Below are 21,395 nucleotides of genomic sequence, written 5' to 3' on the forward strand. Positions count from 1 at the left end.
CAATGTGGGCATAAAGGCAAGTTCTGCAAGTGTATTTGGTTGAGGGGAAAAACAGTGCTCCAAGTAAATGTTGATGACATCCAAAATGCTCTTGTACTAGGTTCATTATCATCCATACAAATAACTGAATATGGAGCTAAAATAACATAGAATGTATTGCTCTAGTCACAGCCTTGTTAGGCATTTTATTTGACCTACCTAAACCCTGTATTGAGGGAGCTGACCAATATATGTGGTGACAGCCTCAGGAGGGGACACTAGAGTGTATCTGGACAGTTTCCTGTGTAGCGAGACAAATGACTCCAGGCAGGGTGATTCCAGGCAGGGTGACTCAAGGCTCAGGGTGATGGTAAAGGCTTGGTTCCGGGGAAACTCACTTTAACTTCATCCCCCCTTCTCTCTCTCCGTCTCTCTCTGTGAGTCTTGGCATCACTGCATAATCAAATGTTCCTGTTACTGACTTCCTGTCTGTCCAGTGAGTAGGCGAGCGAGCGAGGGAGGGAGAGGGTGAGGAAGACTGCTTCCACAGAAGAGAGATAAAGATTTCTGCCCCATGATACCAGGGGCTGGTCAGCATGGGACTTACTGTCTGTCTGAGAAAAGGACTCATCCAGTTACTGTTCCAGTCTTTCCATAACACAAGGCTGTCCCCAAAACACAGGCCTAAAAATACTGCCTCTGAAACATACCATTATTATTCCAAAATGTGATTTCAATAATATCTCAATACCATTTTTGTGGTCTCCATTTTTGCTCTGATGAGAGAATCCCTACCAGGCTGCAATGTGACGTATTACTGCTCTATAAAAGCAATCAGGGCTGTTATCATGTGCAGGCGGGGTGGGAGAGGAAACATGGCTAAACTGAGAACAGATCTGCTCTGGGCTCAGGGGTGGGAGAGGAAACATGGCAAAACTGAGGACAGATCTGCTCTGGGCTCAGGTATGGGAGAGGAAACATGGCAAAACTGAGGACAGATCTGCTCTGGGCTCAGGTATGGGAGAGGAAACATGGCTAAACTGAGGACAGATCTGCTCTGGGCTCAGGTATGGGAGAGGAAACATGTCTAAACTGAGGACAGATCTGCTCTGGGCTCAGGTATGGGAGAGGAAACATGGCAAACTGAGAACAAATCTGCTCTGGGCTCAGGTATGGGAGAGGAAACATGGCTAAACTGAGGACAGATCTGCTTTGGGCTCAGGTATGGGAGGGGAAACATGGCTAAACTGAGGACAGATCTGCTTTGGGCTCAGGTATGGGAGAGGAAACATGGCTAAACTGAGGACAGATCTGCTCTGGGCTCAGGTATGGGAGAGGAAACATGTCTAAACGGAGGACAGATCTGCTCTGGGCTCAGGTATGGGAGAGGAAACATGTCTAAACTGAGGACAAATCTGCTCTGGGCTCAGGTATGGGAGAGGAAACATGGCTAAACTGAGGACAGATCTGCTTTGGGCTCAGGTATGGGAGGGGAAACATGGCTAAACTGAGGACAGATCTGCTTTGGGCTCAGGTATGGGAGAGGAAACATGGCTAAACTGAGGACAGAATTGCTCTGGGCTCAGGTATGGGAGAGGAAACATGGCTAAACTGAGGACAGATCTGCTCTGGGCTCAGGTATGGGAGAGGAAACATGGCTAAACTGAGGACAGATCTGCTCTGGGCTCAGGTATGGGAGAGGAAACATGGCTAAACTGAGGACAAATCTGCTCTGGGCTCAGGTATGGGAGAGGAAACATGTCTAAACTGAGGACAGATCTGCTCTGGGCTCAGGTATGGGAGAGGAAACATGGCTAAACTGAGGACAGATCTGCTTTGGGCTCAGGTATGGGAGAGGAAACATGGCTAAACTGAGGACAAATCTGCTCTGGGCTCAGGTATGGGAGAGGAAACATGGCTAAACTGAGGACAGATCTGCTCTGGGCTCAGGTATGGGAGAGGAAACATGGCTAAACTGAGGACAAATCTGCTCTGGGCTCAAGGGTGGGAGAGGAAACATGGCTAAACTGAGGACAGATCTGCTCTGGGCTCAGGTATGGGAGAGGAAACATGGCTAAACTGAGGACAAATCTGCTCTGGGCTCAGGTATGGGAGAGGAAACATGTCTAAACTGAGGACAGATCTGCTCTGGGCTCAGGTATGGGAGAGGAAACATGTCTAAACTGAGGACAGATCTGCTTTGGGCTCAGGTATGGGAGAGGAAACATGGCTAAACTGAGGACAGATCTGCTCTGGGCTCAGGTATGGGAGAGGAAACATGTCTAAACTGAGGACAGATCTGCTCTGGGCTCAGGTATGGGAGAGGAAACATGGCTAAACTGAGTACAGATCTGCTTCTGTATGAATACTCTCCAATTATCAGTGTAATTAAAGTGAATCCCTGTCCCCACATGTAGCATACTGGATGAGACAAATGAAGGGCCCAAACACAGGGCCAGGGCCATGCAGTACACACACTGTCTCTCACAGGGCCATGCAGTACACACACTGTCTCTCACAGGGCCATGCAGTACACACACTGTCTCTCACAGGGCCATGCAGTACACACACTGTCTCTCACAGGGCCATGTAGTATACACACTGTCACTCACAGGGCCATGCAGTACACACACTGACTCTCACAGGGCCATGCAGTACACACACTGTCTCTTACAGGGCCATGCAGTACACACACTGTCTCTCACAGGGCCATGCAGTACACACACTGTCTCTCACAGGGCCATGCAGTACACACACTGTCTTTCACAGGGCCATGTATTACACACACTGTCTCTCACAGGGCCATGCAGTACACACAATGTCTCTCACAGGGCCATGTAGTACACACACTGTCTCTCACAGGGCCATGTAGTACACACACTGTCTCTCACAGGGCCATTCAGCACACACACCGTCTCTCACAGGGCCATGCAGTACACACACTGTCTCTCACAGGGCCATGCAGTACACTCTCACTCACACACTCAGTCTATCTGATGAGTCTGATGGGTGGCTGGCTGACAGACAGGAGTCTGGAGTCTGATGGGTGGCTGGCTGACAGACAGGAGTCTGGAGTCTGATGGGTGGCTGGCTGACAGACAGGAGTCTGGAGTCTGATGGGTGGCTGGCTGACAGACAGGGGTCTGGAGTCTGATGGGTGGCTGGCTGACAGACAGGAGTCTGGAGTCTGATGGGTGGCTGGCTGACAGACAGGAGTCTGGAGTCTGATGGGTGGCTGGCTGACAGACAGGAGTCTGGAGTCTGATTGGTGGCTGGCTGACAGACAGGAGTCTGGAGTCAAATGGGTAGCTGGCTGACATACCGGAGTCTGGAGTCTGATGGGTGGCTGGCTGACAGACAGGAGTCTGGAGTCTGATGGGTGGCTGGCTGACAGACAGGAGTCTGGAGTCTGATGGGTGGCTGGCTGACAGACAGGAGTCTGGAGTCTGATGGGTGGCTGGCTGACAGACAGGAGTCTGGAGTCTGATGGGTGGCTGGCTGACAGACAGGAGTCTGGAGTCTGATGGGTGGCTGGCTGACAGACAGGAGTCTGGAGTCTGATGGGTGGCTGGCTGACAGACAGGAGTCTGGAGTCTGATGGGTGGCTGGCTGACAGACAGGAGTCTGGAGTCTGATGGGTGGCTGGCTGACAGACAGGGGTCTGGAGTCTGATGGGTGGCTGGCTGACAGACAGGAGTCTGGAGTCTGATGGGTGGCTGGCTGACAGACAGGAGTCTGGAGTCTGATGGGTGGCTGGCTGACAGACAGGAGTCTGGAGTCTGATTGGTGGCTGGCTGACAGACAGGAGTCTGGAGTCAAATGGGTAGCTGGCTGACATACCGGAGTCTGGAGTCTGATGGGTGGCTGGCTGACAGACAGGAGTCTGGAGTCTGATGGGTGGCTGGCTGACAGACAGGAGTCTGGAGTCTGATGGGTGGCTGGCTGACAGACAGGAGTCTGGAGTCTGATGGGTGGCTGGCTGACAGACAGGAGTCTGGAGTCTGATGGGTGGCTGGCTGACAGACAGGAGTCTGGAGTCTGATTTGTGGCTGGCTGACAGACAGGAGTCTGGAGTCTGATGGGTGGCTGGCTGACAGACAGGAGTCTGGAGTCTGATGGGTGGCTGGCTGACAGACAGGAGTCTGGAGTCTGATGGGTGGCTGGCAGACAGACATTGGAGAAACAGACTCCTCCTCTGATTCACAGCCCCTATAAACTCATAGTCATTACATCATGATGCTCTAAACTAGACCATCAGCAACTTGTTTCACATTACAGGTCTATACAATATGCCTCTTCTTTTTCACTATTATCAATGCACACAATTCAGACTTTTCAACGTGCTTAAGTCCACTCAGGTAAGCTGAATATTCAAGCCTCAAGGCTTATACCACTCCAGAAATATTGAATGTCTCATGGGCTTTGAGAAAAAAAGAACAACAAATCCTCACTGCATAAAAAATGTTAATTAGTCTCTATCTCTTCCATAACCATCAAGAGGAGCACCTCCTTAACCTCTCATTGTCTCCTCAAATCTTCTGCTTAGCGGGGCTAGCAATAAGGTTATTCGATCTATAAAGCCTTTGTAATGCCTGGTGCAATAACTGTTTTTAGGAGGGATCAATAGGTGTTATCTGCTTGTCAATGTTTCATACTCCTCTCTGACACAGAGGCTGGCCAGGCCCTTTCTGACTTTGCAGTGAATGCAGCTAATCCACTAATCAATAGCCTCAGTGATAACAGGATGCTTCCAAAGCCATTTAGCACACCCTTATCACTCTGGGAGTAGACACTCAACCTGTCAAAATAGTTTTTCCAGTAGCAGAGCTGAGGATGAGAGGAACATTTCATGCCCGTGAAGGGGAACAAGTATCCTCTTCCACACCCGTTTGATTTAAAAGGGGGATGAACAGTGATATCTCTCTTCTCTTTTCAGAGGGTTGGGCTTGTAAAGGGAGAAGAGGAGGTTGTTAGATGGAGGATAAGATCATCTAATTAAGCTTTAAAACAACAACAACGGGTTGTGTAGTGTTAGGGATGGGCTCTAGCACACGGCCATGAGCGGGAGAGTAATTACCAAGAGTATGCATATTTCCACATTCACTAAAACACAGGCTATCCAGGTGGGACCTTGAAAACATCAGAAAGAACGCAGCCTGGGAGGATTTCACAGGCTTTAGTTATTCTACGCCTTGTTGAGAAAAATTGATAAAAAAAACTCAGAATAATAAGTAGCCAAAACAACAGCCAAACAGGAAGCTCCACAGAATCTACTCCTTTTAATAAACCAAAGCCAAGCAAAATCAAATCAATGTCCTTGAAGATGTTTTCTCTTCTCATGAGAGATGTGTTTAAAAGGAAGCTCCTCGTCTCTCTCTCTCTCTCTCTCTCTCTCTCTCTCTCTCTCTCTCTCTCTCTCTCTCTCTCTCTCTCTCTACCCCCTTCCCATGCTATTTCAGTCTGCCTGTCTCGCTCTGACTAACTCTGCGTGTCTCTCAATTTCAGTCACTCTCTCTCGCTCCCTTTTTATCTCCATCTTTCTCTTCCTCCCCGTCGCTTACCCAGTGACTCATCTGTCAGTGAGCGAGTGGAGATGGCGCTCATCTCTACCCCCTCCGCCCCCCCATCTTCTCTCCCCAGCTGGGCCCCGCTCTGCTCTACAGGGGGTCTCTCTCATCCCCTCCCAACCCTGCTTCCCTTCCCGCTCCAATAACAACATCCATCTCCATTTTCCTCTGAGCTGGCTGCATCCAGGGCACGACGAGCAGCTCTACAAATCCCCCAGGTCATCAGTCCGGCTATATGGTTAATTGTACGGTGTAACTGCGCCATATGCTTCCAAGATTCAAGATACCGCAGTTTGGAGCGGGGAATGGCCTTCGACTACACTATTAAAAGAAGCGAACATCTGGTTGGCTGCCCGTGTGTCAACCTGTTAAATCATATGTCAGTCTTGTTTATTGTTGCTTATCTACTTATTTCCTGGTTAGCTATATTGGGATATGGTGCATAGATGAGTAAGTCTCACAGAAGACACTGTATTTAAAGCCCTCCCAGCATCCTCCTGTACCAGGAAGAGTACTACAAACACAGTTCTTTGTTGGAGTGTATTGCCTGGCCTCCCACATGTCATATTCCTTATTTAACTAGGCAAGTTAGTTAAGAAAAAGTTATTATTTACAATGACTGCCTACCAGGGAACAGATTTTTACCTTGTCTGCTCGGGGATTCGATCCAGCAACCTTTCGTTTAGTGGCCCAACACTCTAACCACTATGCTACCTACCACCCCTTTATGGTGGCTCAATTAGTGAGGCTACCCAGATAGGATCTGGGGAAGGAGCGAGGCCAGAGGCTACAGGGGATTGATTGGTAAAGAGTAGGAACAGGAGAAATGAAGTCCAATTTCACAAAGAACAGCGTGTGCAGTTGCTTCACTGATCACTTGGTCACCAAACATCATTATTCAAATACTTTGAAAAACATGAATTTGGTTGAAATGAATGACCTAATTGAATAATTGAGGTAAATTAATCCTCATTACTGGTGAGCAGAGTGGGTGAGGTCTGTCTTAGTTCTGAGGCTCCATGAAGACCTTCATTCTTCCAGCCTTAGTCTTAGCCATGGCCTCCTCTGTCAACATCTTTGAGGATCTATAATATACCACCAGGTGCCCCAATGTATACTAAATTAGCACCCACTCTCATTTTGGACTGTTTGGGCTTATAATGGTAAGGGACAAATTGTGTTTGAATATTTAACATTGGATCATTCCCACGTAGCTATTTTCTTCCCATGCGCTGTTCTAAATGGAGAGGGAGAGAGGGGAGAGAGTGTGCTTCTTGGCTAATTATGTTCAGGATTAAATGGAGTGGATTCCAATCAGGTGGAAAGAGTTTTCTAAAATAATGAGTGAGTGACCTCAGGTGAGAACACATTAGGATGGCTATCATGTTAACCTGCAAAGCTTCCATTTTGTCTGGATCAAAAATATCCTCCAGCACGCAACTGGCTGAGAGCGGATACAAATGCCCCCGGCATTGAAATTAACATCTCTTGCCTCCCAACATTAGTACAAGATAAACAGTTGAGGCTAAAGCCGTCACAACAATAGACTCTCAGCCCTGCTTGTGTTGCGAACACACAAATGGAGTAACATGACAAGCCATCAGATCACAACTGACTTCAGACTAAAATGGTCTGACTGTGTCAAGCTAAGAGGCTACAAGGAGAGATAAATGTATTGTTGATGCTAATCAAACAAGACTCTGCCTGAACCTCCAGCAATTACAGACAAGTGTTACTTTATAGTGTCCAGAACTGTTCCCGAAATAATACCATTCATCATCTGTCCTGAACTGTTCTGAAATAATAACCATTCATCATCTGTCCTGAACTATTCCAAAATAATAACCATTCATCATCTGTCCAGAACTGTTCCCGAAATAATACCATTCATCATCTGTCCTGAACTGTTTCGAAATAATAACCATTCATCATCTGTCCAGCACTGTTCCCGAAATAATACCATTCATCATCTGTCCTGAACTGTTCTGAAATAATAACCATTCATCATCTGTCCTGAACTGTTCTGAAATAATAACCATTCATCATCTGTCCTGAACTGTTCCCGAAATAATAACCATTCATCATCTGTCCTGTACTGTTCTGAAATAATAACCATTCATCATCTGTCCTGAACTGTTTTGAATTAATAACCATTCATCATCTGTCCTGAACTGTTCTGAAATAATAACCATTCATCATCTGTCCTCAACTGTTCTGAAATAATAACCACTCATCATCTGTCCTGTACTGTTCTGAAATAATAACCATTCATCATCTGTCCTGAACTGTTCTGAAATAATAACCATTCATCATCTGTCCTCAACTGTTCTGAAATAATAACCACTCATCATCTGTCCTGTACTGTTCTGAAATAATAACCACTCATCATCTGTCCTGTACTGTTCTGAAATAATAATCATTCATCATCTGTCCTGTACTGTTCTGAAATAATAACCATTCATCATCTGTCCTGAACTGTTCTGAAATAATAACCATTCATCATCTGTCCTGAACTGTTCTGAAATAATAACCATTCATCATCTGTCCTGTACTGCATTCATCATATGCTGCTTGTATACATGAAAGGCCAAATAACTACAATACTGTGGGAGGAAACAAGCCAAATACCTACAATATTGTGGGAGGAAACAAGCCAAATACCTACAATATTGTGGGAGGAAACAAGCCAAATACCTACAATACTGTGGAAGGAAACAAGCCAAATACCTACAATATTGTGGGAGGGAACAAGGCAAATACCTACAATACTGTGGGAGGGAACAAGGCAAATACCTACAATATTGTGGGAGGAAACAAGCCAAATACCTACAATATTGTGGGAGGGAACAAGGCAAATACCTACAATACTGTGGGAGGGAACAAGGCAAATACCTACAATATTGTGGGAGGAAACAAGCCAAATACCTACAATATTGAGGGAGGAAACAAGCCAAATAACTACAATATTGAGGGAGGAAACAAGCCAAATAACTACAATATTGAGGGAGGAAACAAGCCAAATACCTACAATATTGTGGGAGGAAACAAGCCAAATAACTACAATATTGTGGGAGGGAACAAGGCAAATACCTACAATACTGTGGGAGGGAACAAGGCAAATACCTACAATATTGTGGGAGGAAACAAGCCAAATACCTACAATATTGAGGGAGGAAACAAGCCAAATAACTACAATATTGAGGGAGGAAACAAGCCAAATAACTACAATATTGAGGGAGGAAACAAGCCAAATACCTACAATATTGTGGGAGGAAACAAGCCAAATAACTACAATATTGTGGGAGGAAACAAGCCAAATACCTACAATATTGAGGGAGGAAACAAGCCAAATAACTACAATATTGAGGGAGGAAACAAGCCAAATAACTACAATATTGTGGGAGGAAACAAGCCAAATACCTACAATATTGAGGGAGGAAACAAGCCAAATACCTACAATATTGTGGGAAGGAACAAGCCAAAATCTGTAGGCTAAAACAAAAAAAACTATTACTTTAAGATGTCAGAACTGGTTACATGAATAAGTGAAACAAGCCCATGTGAATTAAAATGGCTATTAATCAGGAGTGATTTATTTTCGGAGATGAATATTTCATAGTAAGGGATTTTTAGTGCGTGGGTGTGTGTGTGTGTATGTCTGTGTGTGTGTGTGTGTGTGTGTGTGTGTGTGTGTGTGTGTGTGTGTGTGTGTGTGTGTGTGTGTGTGTGTGTGTGCGTGTGTGTGTGTGTATGTATGTATGGTGAACTAGATAATAGGAAGGAAGGCCCCTTAACCCTGTGGCCCCTCAGCTGGCTGGGTTCAGGAGCAGGCGCCCTGCCCGCCAGAGGAGGAAAAATCAACGGCTGATTATTAATGAGGCCTCTCTACTATGTCAAGCTCAGTCTCTGCCAGGACTCAATGAAAAACAGAGGGAAAGTCACAGACCAATCTTATCTGGCTGAACCTGTTTCCCTTTCCTACTGCCAGCCGATCTAACACAGAACAAATGGCCTTTCCCCAGCACTTAATATCTGTCTCCAAGCCAGTGTGTGTGTACTGTAGTGTCATGGGAATCATGCAGGTCCCTACCTCCCCAGTCTGTGTCAGGGTCAGCTTGGGCAGCTTGCTCTTGGAGCTGGTGATGGTGCTGCCAAAAGCTGGGTTGCTGTAGCCCACGTCCACCACCTCCAGAGGAGGCTTGAGCTCCGGGGAGTCCAGGGGCATCTGGTCCTGGCCGTCCATGGGCCGCACGTAGGCCGTAGGCTTCTGCTGCTGAACGGCGCTGGGCTTGACGTGCAGACCCTGCGGGAAGGTGGGCGTGGAGAGGCCACTGGGCAGCAAGGAGGTAGAGGCCACTGGGGAACTGGCCCCGTGGGAGCCCGGCTCCTGCTCCAGGGGAGACTTAACATGAGTGTTGCTGTCCTTGTAGCTGCCATGCTCGGCCGCCGACGGGGCCTTAGGGGCCTGCTGCTGCCCGCCCCCGTGCCTCCTGGAGAGAGTGGAGGTGGAGGAGGAGGAGGGGCTGCTGCTGGAGTCTCCCCTGTGGTCCACTACCTCGCCCTGTGAGATGAGCAGCTCCTCGTGTATTTGGGGCTGCTGCTGCTGCTCGTGGGTGAAGGAGTGTTTCCCCCTGCTGCAGGATGGGCCCCCCACCCCCTGGACCCCCAGGCCCCCCACCCCATGGACCCCCTGGCCCCCAACCCCCTGACCTCCCACCCCCTGGGTGCTGCAGTGGGCTCCCCGGGACCAGTCGGAGGACCAGGACTTCTTGGAGCTCTGATGGCCGTGCAGCAGGCTGGAGCTGGTCAGAGAAGAAGAGGAGGGAGGAGGGGGCATGGAGGTGGTATGGTTCCCTGTGCCCACCCTGTTGCTCCCCCTCTGGCCTCCCTTGGTTAAGAAGCTGGGCTGGTCTTGCTTCTCCATGGGGCCAGGGGTCTGGGGAACAAAGTTCTTGGGGATGCCCACCAGGTGGCTCTGGTTGGAGTGGCTGGTCAGGAGCTCCTTCATCTCATCGTAGTTCCCCAGAGTGTTCTGCACCCGGTTGGCCAGGGCGTCACCTTTGTTTGTCTACATTGACAGAGACAGAGAGAGTGATAGAGGAGAGACGGTGAGATGTATAGTTAGTTACAGCCTCTAGCCCTCTCCCCAAGGTTATCATTCCCCACTACTCCCCACAACTGACAGAGAGCAGCAGGTCATCAGAGATACACCTAATTACAGACAAACAGGAACTCTGCAGGCAGTGTGTGTGAAAGAGAGGTATGTGTGTGTGTGTGTGTGTGTGTGTGTGTGTGTGTGTGTGTGTGTGCGTGCGTGCGTGCGTGCGTGCGTGCGTGCGTTTGTGTGTGTGCGTGCGTGCGTACATAGAAAAGGGTGAAATCATGCCTTAGTGAGCAAGACGATTAGGCTGTACATTAAAAGCAACTCAGGAAAATGAAAAAGTAAGTAGCCCCTCTCTGAGTCTAATACAAACCTTACAAACTGTATTAAACTATAATCCTGTACAAAGCACGTTCAGAAATCCATCTTTAAGAGGGCACAGTTGGTGTATTAACATGTATTAAACAAGTGATTAAAACAAGCATTCTTAGTGTGGATCTATAGATAATAGATACCTTGTTTAGGTTGTTGGTCCCCCCCAAAGTGGATAGACTGGGCGCTTCTGTCTGTCAGTATAAAAAGACAGTAGTTTATAATCTAGTCACACTGGGGGATATAGTAGACCAATGGGATGACCTCTCTAAATGTATAATCTAGTCACACTGGGGGATATAGTAGACCAATGGGATGACCTCTCTAAATGTATAATCTAGTCACACTGGGGGATATAGTAGACCAATGGGATGACCTCACTAAATGTATAATCTAGTCACACTGGGGGATATAGTAGACCAATGGGATGACCTCTCTAAATGTATAATCCAGTCACACTGGGGGATATAGTAGACCAATAGGATGACCTCTCTAAATGTATACTCTAGTCACACTGGGGGATATAGTAGACCAATGGGATGACCTCTCTAAATGTATAATCTAGTCACACTGGGGGATATAGTAGACCAATGGGATGACCTCACTAAATGTATAATCTAGTTACACTGGGGGATATAGTAGACCAATGGGATGACCTCTCTAAATGTATAATCTAGTCACACTGGGGGATATAGTAGACCAATGGGATGATCTCACTAAGTGTATAATCTGCTCAACTGTATTGTTAATCAATAGTGGTATGCGACTGTTAACACACTACTCTCTTCTAGCTAATATCTCTCAGTGGTAAACCTTAATTTTTTGAAAATCTCCAATAAAAGCTAAAATCATGAGCCCTTTAAAAAAAGAAATTGTTGTAATAATTGTTTTATTTTGTTTTATTATTGTTTTGTTTTATTTATTTTGGTAGTTCAGCATAGAATGCAGTCACACAGTGATTTTCAGACAAAAGGCAGAACCACCCCCAAACTCATGACTTGCCTAAAAGGAAACATTCTATTTAATGTGCAACACATGACTGTTATATTCAGGCCAGGCCTTTTATGTGTAAGAACGCACAAAAATTGCACTAAAACATGCATTATGCTAAGATGCACCCTATATAAACAGAAATTATAACAGAAACACATCACTATCTATTTGAAAAGAACTGCAAATTAAGATTAATTTCAGTCATACAATAAAATTGCCAAGCTGTTTTCTGTATAGGGATATAATGAGGCTATTGAAAAGCAACAAAGGGGAAAGATACATGCGTACAGTGTAGCAGCGTTTGGTATCACAGAGGACTGTGGTGATAGTAATAGTACAACACTACGTCAGACTCAGGAAGCATAAGCCGGTGTATTTGCACAACTCAATGTTAACAGCATAAAAGTAAATAAACAAATAATGGTTGATGGTCCGGGGAAGGGATGGTGTAGAGCATGAAGAGACATGCTGCTGTGAGGGGGAATCATCTTCTGGGTGGTTAACCTTTGACCTGTCAACCGAAGAGGATGCTAGCTAGGGCTAAAATTCTCTCTGCATGCCAAGCATCACCCCTGACCACCCTTGTCTCCCATAAAACTCTAATGGCTGTGCGGTTGTTGTTCCAAAAATAATTGCATTTTAGCTCACCCAAATGGATAACTATCCCCAGTTACTGTCATTGGAGTGGTTGCTGAGCAGTGATGGCAGAGGTTGACATATGGGCTGAAATGGGGCAGTTTATTAGGACACAGGGGCACAGAGAGAGAGGGAGGGATTCACCAAGTGTTTGGGATATCTAACCGGACAACTGGATGGCTTTCAACGGGTCTTTCAAAGTCCTGGATGTGTCCAAATGTTTGTCTCAAATGAGGAGTGACCCCTGTATCAGGTCAGTCATCATTTCAGGAGCCAGAGATGGAAAAGCCTCAAACAGACCAGGTAGCATAGACCGAACCCTACTGTAACAGCAGTCTGTGTTTGACCAACCAGCAACCAGCCCAAAGCAGTAGTCTGTTTTCCACCGTCAGCATGTCCTCCAAAGGGGAGCCTAAGCACACACAGGTTATTTAAGCCATGCGGTGAGGGCTCAGTATTTTTAGTGAGTGTGATGTTGAAGGGGCACTTGTAGACCTCCCAGACGCTGTCGTTCTCAGTGAATGCAAAGACAGGGCACAAAGAGCTCTTGTGTAAAGAAGGAATGAGCCCTGGGCTGCTGGGGTTGGAGCAGGGCTGTCCTTCAGTGCACTGACTGCAGTCTGACTGCTCTGGATAGAGACTAACTACAGCTGATGAAAGGAGTAACTTCACTAGGCCGTAGAAGTATAACAATCTCACTTTATCTGGCTATCTACTATAGATTTTATTCACAGATAAGTTACACTGCTGTAAATTTATGTTTTTATACAGTACCAGTCAAAAGGTTGGACACACCTACTCATTCAAGGGTTTTTATTTATTTTTACTATTTTTTACTTTGTAGAATAATAGTGAAGACATCAAAACAACGAAATAACACATATGGAATAATGTAGTAACCAAAAACGTGTTAAACAAATTTATATACATTTTAGATTGATGACAGCTTTGCACACTCTTGGCATTCTCTCAACCAGCTTCATGAGGAATGCTTTTCCAACAGTCTTGAAGGAGTTCCCACATATGCTGAGCTGCTTTTCTTCCACTCTGCGGTCCAACTCATCCCAAACCCAAACCTCATTTGGGTTGAGATCGGGTGATTGTGGAGGCAAGGTCTTCTGATGCAGCACTCCATCACTCTCATTCTTGGTCAAATAGCCCTTATACAGCATGGAGGTGTGTTGGGTCGTTGTCCGGTTGAAAAACAAATGATAGTCCCACGAAGCACAAACCAGATGGGATGGCGTATCGTTGCAGAATTCTGTGGTAGCCATGCTGGTTAAGTGTGCCTTGTTTTCTAAATAAATCACAGACAGTGTCACCAGAAAAGCACCCCCACACCATAACACCTCCTCCTCCATGCTTCACAGTGGGAACCACACATACGAACATTATCCGTTCACCTACTCTCCGTCTCACAAATCTCAAATTTGGACTCATCAGACCAAAGGACAGATTTCCACTGGTCTAATGTCCATTGCTCGTGTTTCTTGGCCAAAACAAGTCTCGTATTCTTATTGGTGTCCTTTAGTAGTGGTTTACCTGCAGCAATTCAACCATGAGGGCCCGATTCACGCAGTCTCCTCTGAACAGTTGATGTTGAGAAGTGTCTGTTACTTGATCTCTGTGAAGCATTTATTTGGTCTGCAATCTAAGGTGCAGTTAACTCTAATGAACTTATCCTCTGCAGCAGAGGTAACTCTGGGTCTTCTTTTCCTGTGGTGGTCCTCATGAGAGCCAGGTACATCCTAGCGCTTGATGGTTTTTGCGACTGCACTTGAAGAAACTTTCAAAGTTCTTGAAATGTTCAGGATTGACTGACTTTAAATTCTTAAAGTAATTATAGACTGTTGTTTCTCTGTGCTTATTTTAGCTGTTCTTGCCATAATATGGACTTTTTCTTTTACCAAAAGACACACAAAAACACAACTGATTGGCTCAAACGTATTAAGAAGGAAAGAAATTCCACAAATGTACGTTTAAGTAGGCACACCTGTTAATGGAAAAGCATTCCAGCTGACTACCTCATGAAGTTGGTTGAGAGAATGCCAAGAGTGTGCAAAGCTGTTGTCACGACTTCCACCGAAGTCGGCTCCCCTCCTTGTTCGGGCGGCGTTCGGCGGTCGACGTCATCGGCCTTCTAGCCATCGCCACTCCATTTTTCATTGTTCCATTTGTTTTGTCTTGTTCCCCCCATGTCTTTGTGTGGGATTGTTTTGCCTAGCTGGTATTTCCCCGGGTACTATGTTTCAAAATCCCTGCTGTAGTGTGTGCAAACCTGGTCAAGAACTACAGCAAACGTATGATCGCTGTAATTGCAAACAAAGGTTTCTGTACCAAATATTAAGTTCTGCTTTTCTGATGTATCAAATACTTATGTCATGCAATAAAATGCAAATTAATTACTTAAAAATCATACAATGTGATTTTCTGGATTTTTTTAGATTCCGTCTCTCACAGTTGAAGTGTACCTATGATAAAAAATTACAGACCTCTACATGCTTTGTAAGTTGGAAAACCTGCAAAATCGGCAGTGTATCAAATACTTGTTCTCCCCACTGTATATAAAAACATGACCAGAGGAAAGGGTGCCTCCTACTGGCCTTCCAACACCCCTTCCAGCAGCATCTGGTCTCCCATACAGGGACAAACCTTGCTTAGCTTCAGAAACAAGCCAGCAGTGGGATGCAGAGTGGTATGCTGCTGGCAGGAGATGATTGAGGGTGAACAAGCAAAACTTCAGCTATGTTGAGAGTATTGCTTGGACTTGGGGGTCAATGAATGTTATCGCTGGTATGCAAGGTTTTAATGTCTTGTCTATTTTTCTCTGTTTTCCTCCTTTACAGCTTTAATTGTCTGGAGCCTGGTGTTGTTGTTGCCAATGAGCTTCCACAAAGATGGAACCAGGTTTCAGCTGCTGTACAATGTTGATGTCCTTCCTCCCAGAGATGAAAGCATCCCCCAGACTGGACACAACCCGGCAAACATAGATTTTTGAGAAGATCAGGACTTTTGCAATGAAAAGGCCATGGACATTACATGTCCTGCTCCAAAGGGCTCTCAGGCTAGATTCCTTTGTACGTGTAATAACATGACCTGAAGCAAAGTTACTCAAAGGCCTAGGTCATTGGCGTTATAAGCCTAGGTCATTGGCGTCTCCTCAGAGGAAGGGGAGGACCATCCTTAGTGAATTTTATACAAATAAAAATAGTGAAACATTTAAAATGTTGAATTATTTAAAATGACCCTTTTTAGATATAACTATACTAAATATATTCATTAAAACACACTGTTTTGCATCAAAAGCAGTCTGTAGGGTAGCACCATGGTGTAGACAGAGGACAGCTAGTTTCCGTCCTCCTCTGGGTACATTGACATCAATACAAAACCTAGGAGGCTTGTGGTTCTCACCCCATTCCATAGACTTACACATTAATTATGACAACTTCCGCAGTAAGCACAACAGGGATACGGTACAGGGATGCACAACAGGGTTATGCTACACGGCTACGATACAGGGATACACTACATGGATACGCTACAACGATATGCTACATGGATACGCTACAGGGATACAGGGATACACTACATGGATACGCTACAACGATATGCTACATGGATACGCTACAAGGATACAGGGATACGCTACAGGGACACGCTACAGGGACACACTACAGGGACACGCTACAGGGATATGCTACAGGGACACGCTACAGGGTTACGCTAGAGGGATGCACTACAGGGATACGCTACAGGGACATGCTACAGGGACATGCTATAGGGTTACACTAGAGGGATGCACTACAGGGATACAAGGATACGCTACAGGGATATGCTACAGGGATACAGGGACACGCTACAGGGACATGCTACAGGGATACGCTACAGGGACACGCTACAGGGACATGCTACAGGGATATGCTAGAGGGACACGCTACAGGGTTACGCTAGAGGCTACAGGGATACGCTACAGGGACACGCTACAGGGATATACTAGAGGGACACGCTACAGGGTTACACTAGAGGCTACAGGGATACGCTACAGGGACATGCTACAGGGTTACACTAGAGGGATGCACTACAGGGATACGCTACAGGGACATGCTACAGGGACACGCTACAGTGTTACGCTAGAGGGATGCACTACGGGGATATGCTACAGGGATACGCTACAGGGACATGCTACAGGGACACGCTACAGGGTTACGCTAGAGGCTACAGGGATACGCTACAGGGACACGCTACAGGGATATACTAGAGGGACACGCTACAGGGTTACACTAGAGGCTACAGGGATACGCTACAGGGACATGCTACAGGGTTACACTAGAGGGATGCACTACAGGGATACGCTACAGGGACATGCTACAGGGACACGCTACAGTGTTACGCTAGAGGGATGCACTACGGGGATATGCTACAGGGATACGCTACAGGGACATGCTACAGGGACACGCTACAGGGTTACGCTAGAGGCTACAGGGATACGCTACAGGGACACGCTACAGGGACATGCTACAGGGACATGCTACAGGGTTACGCTAGAGGCTACAGGGATACGCTACAGGGACAAGCTACAGGGACACGCTACAGGGTTACGCTAGAGGCTACAGGGATACGCTACAGGGACAAGCTACAGGGACACGCTACAGGGTTACGCTAGAGGCTACAGGGATATGCTACAGGGACATGCTACAGGGACACGCTACAGGGTTACACTAGAGGGATGCACTACGGGGATATGCTACAGGGACAAGCTACAGGGTTACGCTAGAGGGATGCAAAACAGGGACACGCTACAGGGACAAGCTACAGGGTTACGCTAGAGGGATGCACTACAGGGACAAGCTACAGGGACAAGCTACAGGGTTACAGTAGAGGTATGCAATACAGTGACAAGCTACAGGGTTACGCTAGAGGGATACACTACAGGGATATGCTACAGGGACATGGTACAGGGTTAAAATAGGAAGCAGCTCCGTTGAAGTGTGTGTGTGTGTTTATGTGTGTACGTATGTGTTTGTGCGTATATGTGCAGAGAGGATCTGAAAAAGCATTTGAATAGGAGAATACTAAAGAGACAGACTTTGAATGGTGGCAGGCAGCAGTAGTGATGTGCTGGGTCGGGGCACTAGGGCAATAAAACTCTGTACAGGCCAACAGTCTCTCAATGGGAGGCTTTGTTTGCTCTCTAAATCAGTGTCAGATCCCACAGTTCAAACCCAGCGTGCCATCACAACCCTACCACCCCACCACAGCCCTGTTACCCCACCACAGCCCTGCCACTCCAACACAATTCTGCAACCCCACCACAGCTCTGCCATCATGACTTTGCCAAGCAATGGTTCAGGATTAAAGCACATCGGTGGGATCATGGCTTAATGCTAGCCTTTATGATTGAACTGAGATGAGATCTGAGAAACAAAGAGTATAATTAAAAGCGAATTTGACTGAGCTGATTCATACTGTATGACAAGGGGAAAGTAGGTTTTATCCACAGCTAGTTGTTGTTGTAGTGACATCACAGTATAGTAGAGAATTCCAAAGGATCCCAAGGATATCTGTGAATGTGTAGAAGACATTGACACATCTTCCATATAATGTCTGTGGGGGAGTATGCTTTGAGGATGTTAAGTAATACACAGGCAACAGGGATACGCTGCAGGGATACAGGGATACGCTGCAGGGATACAGGGATACGCTGCAGGGATACAGGGATACGATACAGGGATACAGGGATACGATACAGGGATACGCTGCAGGGATACAGGGCTCTGCTACAGGGATACGCTACAGGGATACGATACAGGGATACGCTGCAGGGATACAGGGATACGCTACAGGGATACGATACAGGGATACGCTACAAGGGTACGCTACAGGGATACGCTACAGGGATACGCTACAGGGATACGATACAGGGATACGCTACAGAGATACGATACAGTGATATGCTACAGGGCTACTCTACAGGGATACGATACAAGGATACGATACAGGGATACGCTACAGGGACACAGGTATACGCTACAGGGATACGCTACAGGGATACGCTACAGGGATACGCTACAGAGATACGATATAGGGATACGCTACAGGGACACAGGTATACGCTACAGGGATACGCTACAGGGATACGCTACAGGGACAAAAGTATACGCTGCAGGGATAAGCTACAGGGATACGCTACAGGGACACAGGTATACCCTACAGGGACACAGGTATACTCTAAGTAATACGCTACAAGGACACAGGTATAAGCTACAGGGATACAGTACAGGGACACAGGTATACGCTACAGGGACACAGGTATACGATACAGGGATACGCTACAGGGACCCAGGTATACACTACAGGGACACAGGTAACAACTACAAGGATATGCTACAGGGATACGCTACAGGGATACGTTACAGGGATACGCTACAGGGACACAGGTATACGATACAGGGATAAGCTACAGGGACACAGGTACACACTACAGGGATACGCTACAGGGATACAGGGATACGCTACAGGGATACGGTACAGGGACACAGGTATATGCTACAGGGATACGCTACAGGTATACGGTACAGGGACACAGGTATATGCTACAGGGATACGCTACAGGTATACGGTACAGGGACACAGGTATATGCTACAGGGATACGCTACAGGTATACGGTACAGGGACACAGGTATATGCTACAGGGATACGCTACAGGTATACACTACAGGGATACGCTACAGGTATACGCTACAGGGACACAGGTATACGATACAGGGATAAGCTACAGGGACACAGGTACACACTACAGGGATACGCTACAGGGATACAGGGATACGCTACAGGGATACGGTACAGGGACACAGGTATATGCTACAGGGATACGCTACAGGTATACGGTACAGGGACACAGGTATATGCTACAGGGATACGCTACAGGTATACGGTACAGGGACACAGGTATATGCTACAGGGATACGCTACAGGTATACGGTACAGGGACACAGGTATATGCTACAGGGATACGCTACAGGTATACACTACAGGGATACGCTACAGGTATACGCTACAGGGACACAGGTATACGCCACAAGGACACAGGTATACGCTATAGGATATGCTACAGGGAAACAGGGATATGCTACAGGGATACAGAGATACGCTACAGAGTTATGCTACAGGGATATGCTACAGGGATACGTTACAGGTATAAACTACAGGGATATGCTACAGGCATATGCTACAGGGATACAGGGAAACACTACAGGTATAAACTACAGGGATACGCTATAGGGATACGCTACAGGGATACGCTACAGGGATACACTACAGATATAAACTACAGGGATACGCTACAGGGATATGCTTCAGGGATAAGCTACAGGGATACGCTACAAATATAAACTACAGGGATATGCTACAGGGATACGCTACAGGGATATGCTACAGGGATACAGAGATACACAACAGCGATATGCTACAGGGATATGGTACAGGGAAATGCTACAGGGATAAACTACAGGGATACGCTACAGGTATAAACTACAGAGATATGCTACAGGGACAAGCTATAGGGATACTCTACAGAGATACGCTACAGGGATACAGGGATACACTACAGGTATAAACTACAGGGATACGCTACAAGGATACACTACAGATATACGCTACAAGGATAAGCCATATGGATATGCTACAGGGATACACTACAGAGATAAACTACAGGGATAAGCTATAGGGATACGCTCTCGGGATACTCTACAGGGATACACCACAGGTATAAACTAGAGGGATACACCACAGGTATAAACTAGAGGGATACACCACAGGTATAAACTAGAGGGATACACCACAGGTATAAACTAGAGGGATACACCACAGGTATAAACTAGAGGGATACACTACAGGGATAAACAACAGGATACGCTACAGGGATAAACCACAGGTATAAACTACAGGGAAAAACTACAGGTGTACTCTACAGGGATAAACTACAGGGATATGCTACAGAGATAAACTACAGGGATATGCTACAGAGATAAACTACAAGGATATGCTACAGAGATAAACTACAAGGATATGCTACAGAGATAAACTACAGGGATATGCTACAAGGATACGTTACAGAGATAAACTACAGGGATATGCTACAAGGATACGTTACAGAGATAAACTACAGGGATATGCTACAAGGATACGTTACAGGGATACACTACAGATATAAACTACAGCGATACGCTACAGGGATGCACGACAGGTATATGCTACAGGGATACGCTACAGGGATACGCTACAGGGATACGCTACAGGGATACGCTACAGAGATAACCTACTGGGATACGCTTCAGGGATACAGGTATATGCTACAGGGATATGGTACAGGGATACACTCCAGGGATACGCTACAGGGATATGCTACAGGGATATGCTTCAGGGATACAGGGATACGCTACAGGGATATGCTACAGGGATACACTACAGGGATACGCTAAAGGGACACGCTACATGGTTACGCTAGAGGGATGCACTACAGGGACACGCTAAAGGGAAACGCTACAGGGACACACTACAGGGACACGCTTCAGGGATACGATAATACATAACTACCCTGGACTGAGACTGTAACTACCCTGGACTGAGACTGATGATAGATACTGTACCTACCCTGGACTGAGACTGATGATATGTACTGTAACTACCCTGGACTGAGACTGATGAAATGATGTGTATTCTTCTCTCTCACTGCTTGTCATGGGAT

At 46.5% G+C, this 21,395-nt stretch overlaps 1 protein-coding gene across 1 annotated transcript in view; it reads right to left on the reverse strand.

Moving 5' to 3' along the window:
• LOC139581503 (AF4/FMR2 family member 2-like) overlaps positions 1-21,395 on the reverse strand; it is a 336,506-nt gene that overhangs the window by 208,643 nt on the left and 106,468 nt on the right. The window contains exon 3 of the mRNA XM_071411328.1: positions 9,637-10,614. Coding sequence (XP_071267429.1) covers positions 9,637-10,614 — 978 coding nt within the window. The remainder of the gene's footprint in view (positions 1-9,636; positions 10,615-21,395) is intronic.

Source organism: Salvelinus alpinus, chromosome 7 (genome assembly GCF_045679555.1).
Source record: "Salvelinus alpinus chromosome 7, SLU_Salpinus.1, whole genome shotgun sequence".
In the NCBI taxonomy this organism is placed as follows: Eukaryota; Metazoa; Chordata; class Actinopteri; order Salmoniformes; family Salmonidae; genus Salvelinus; species Salvelinus alpinus.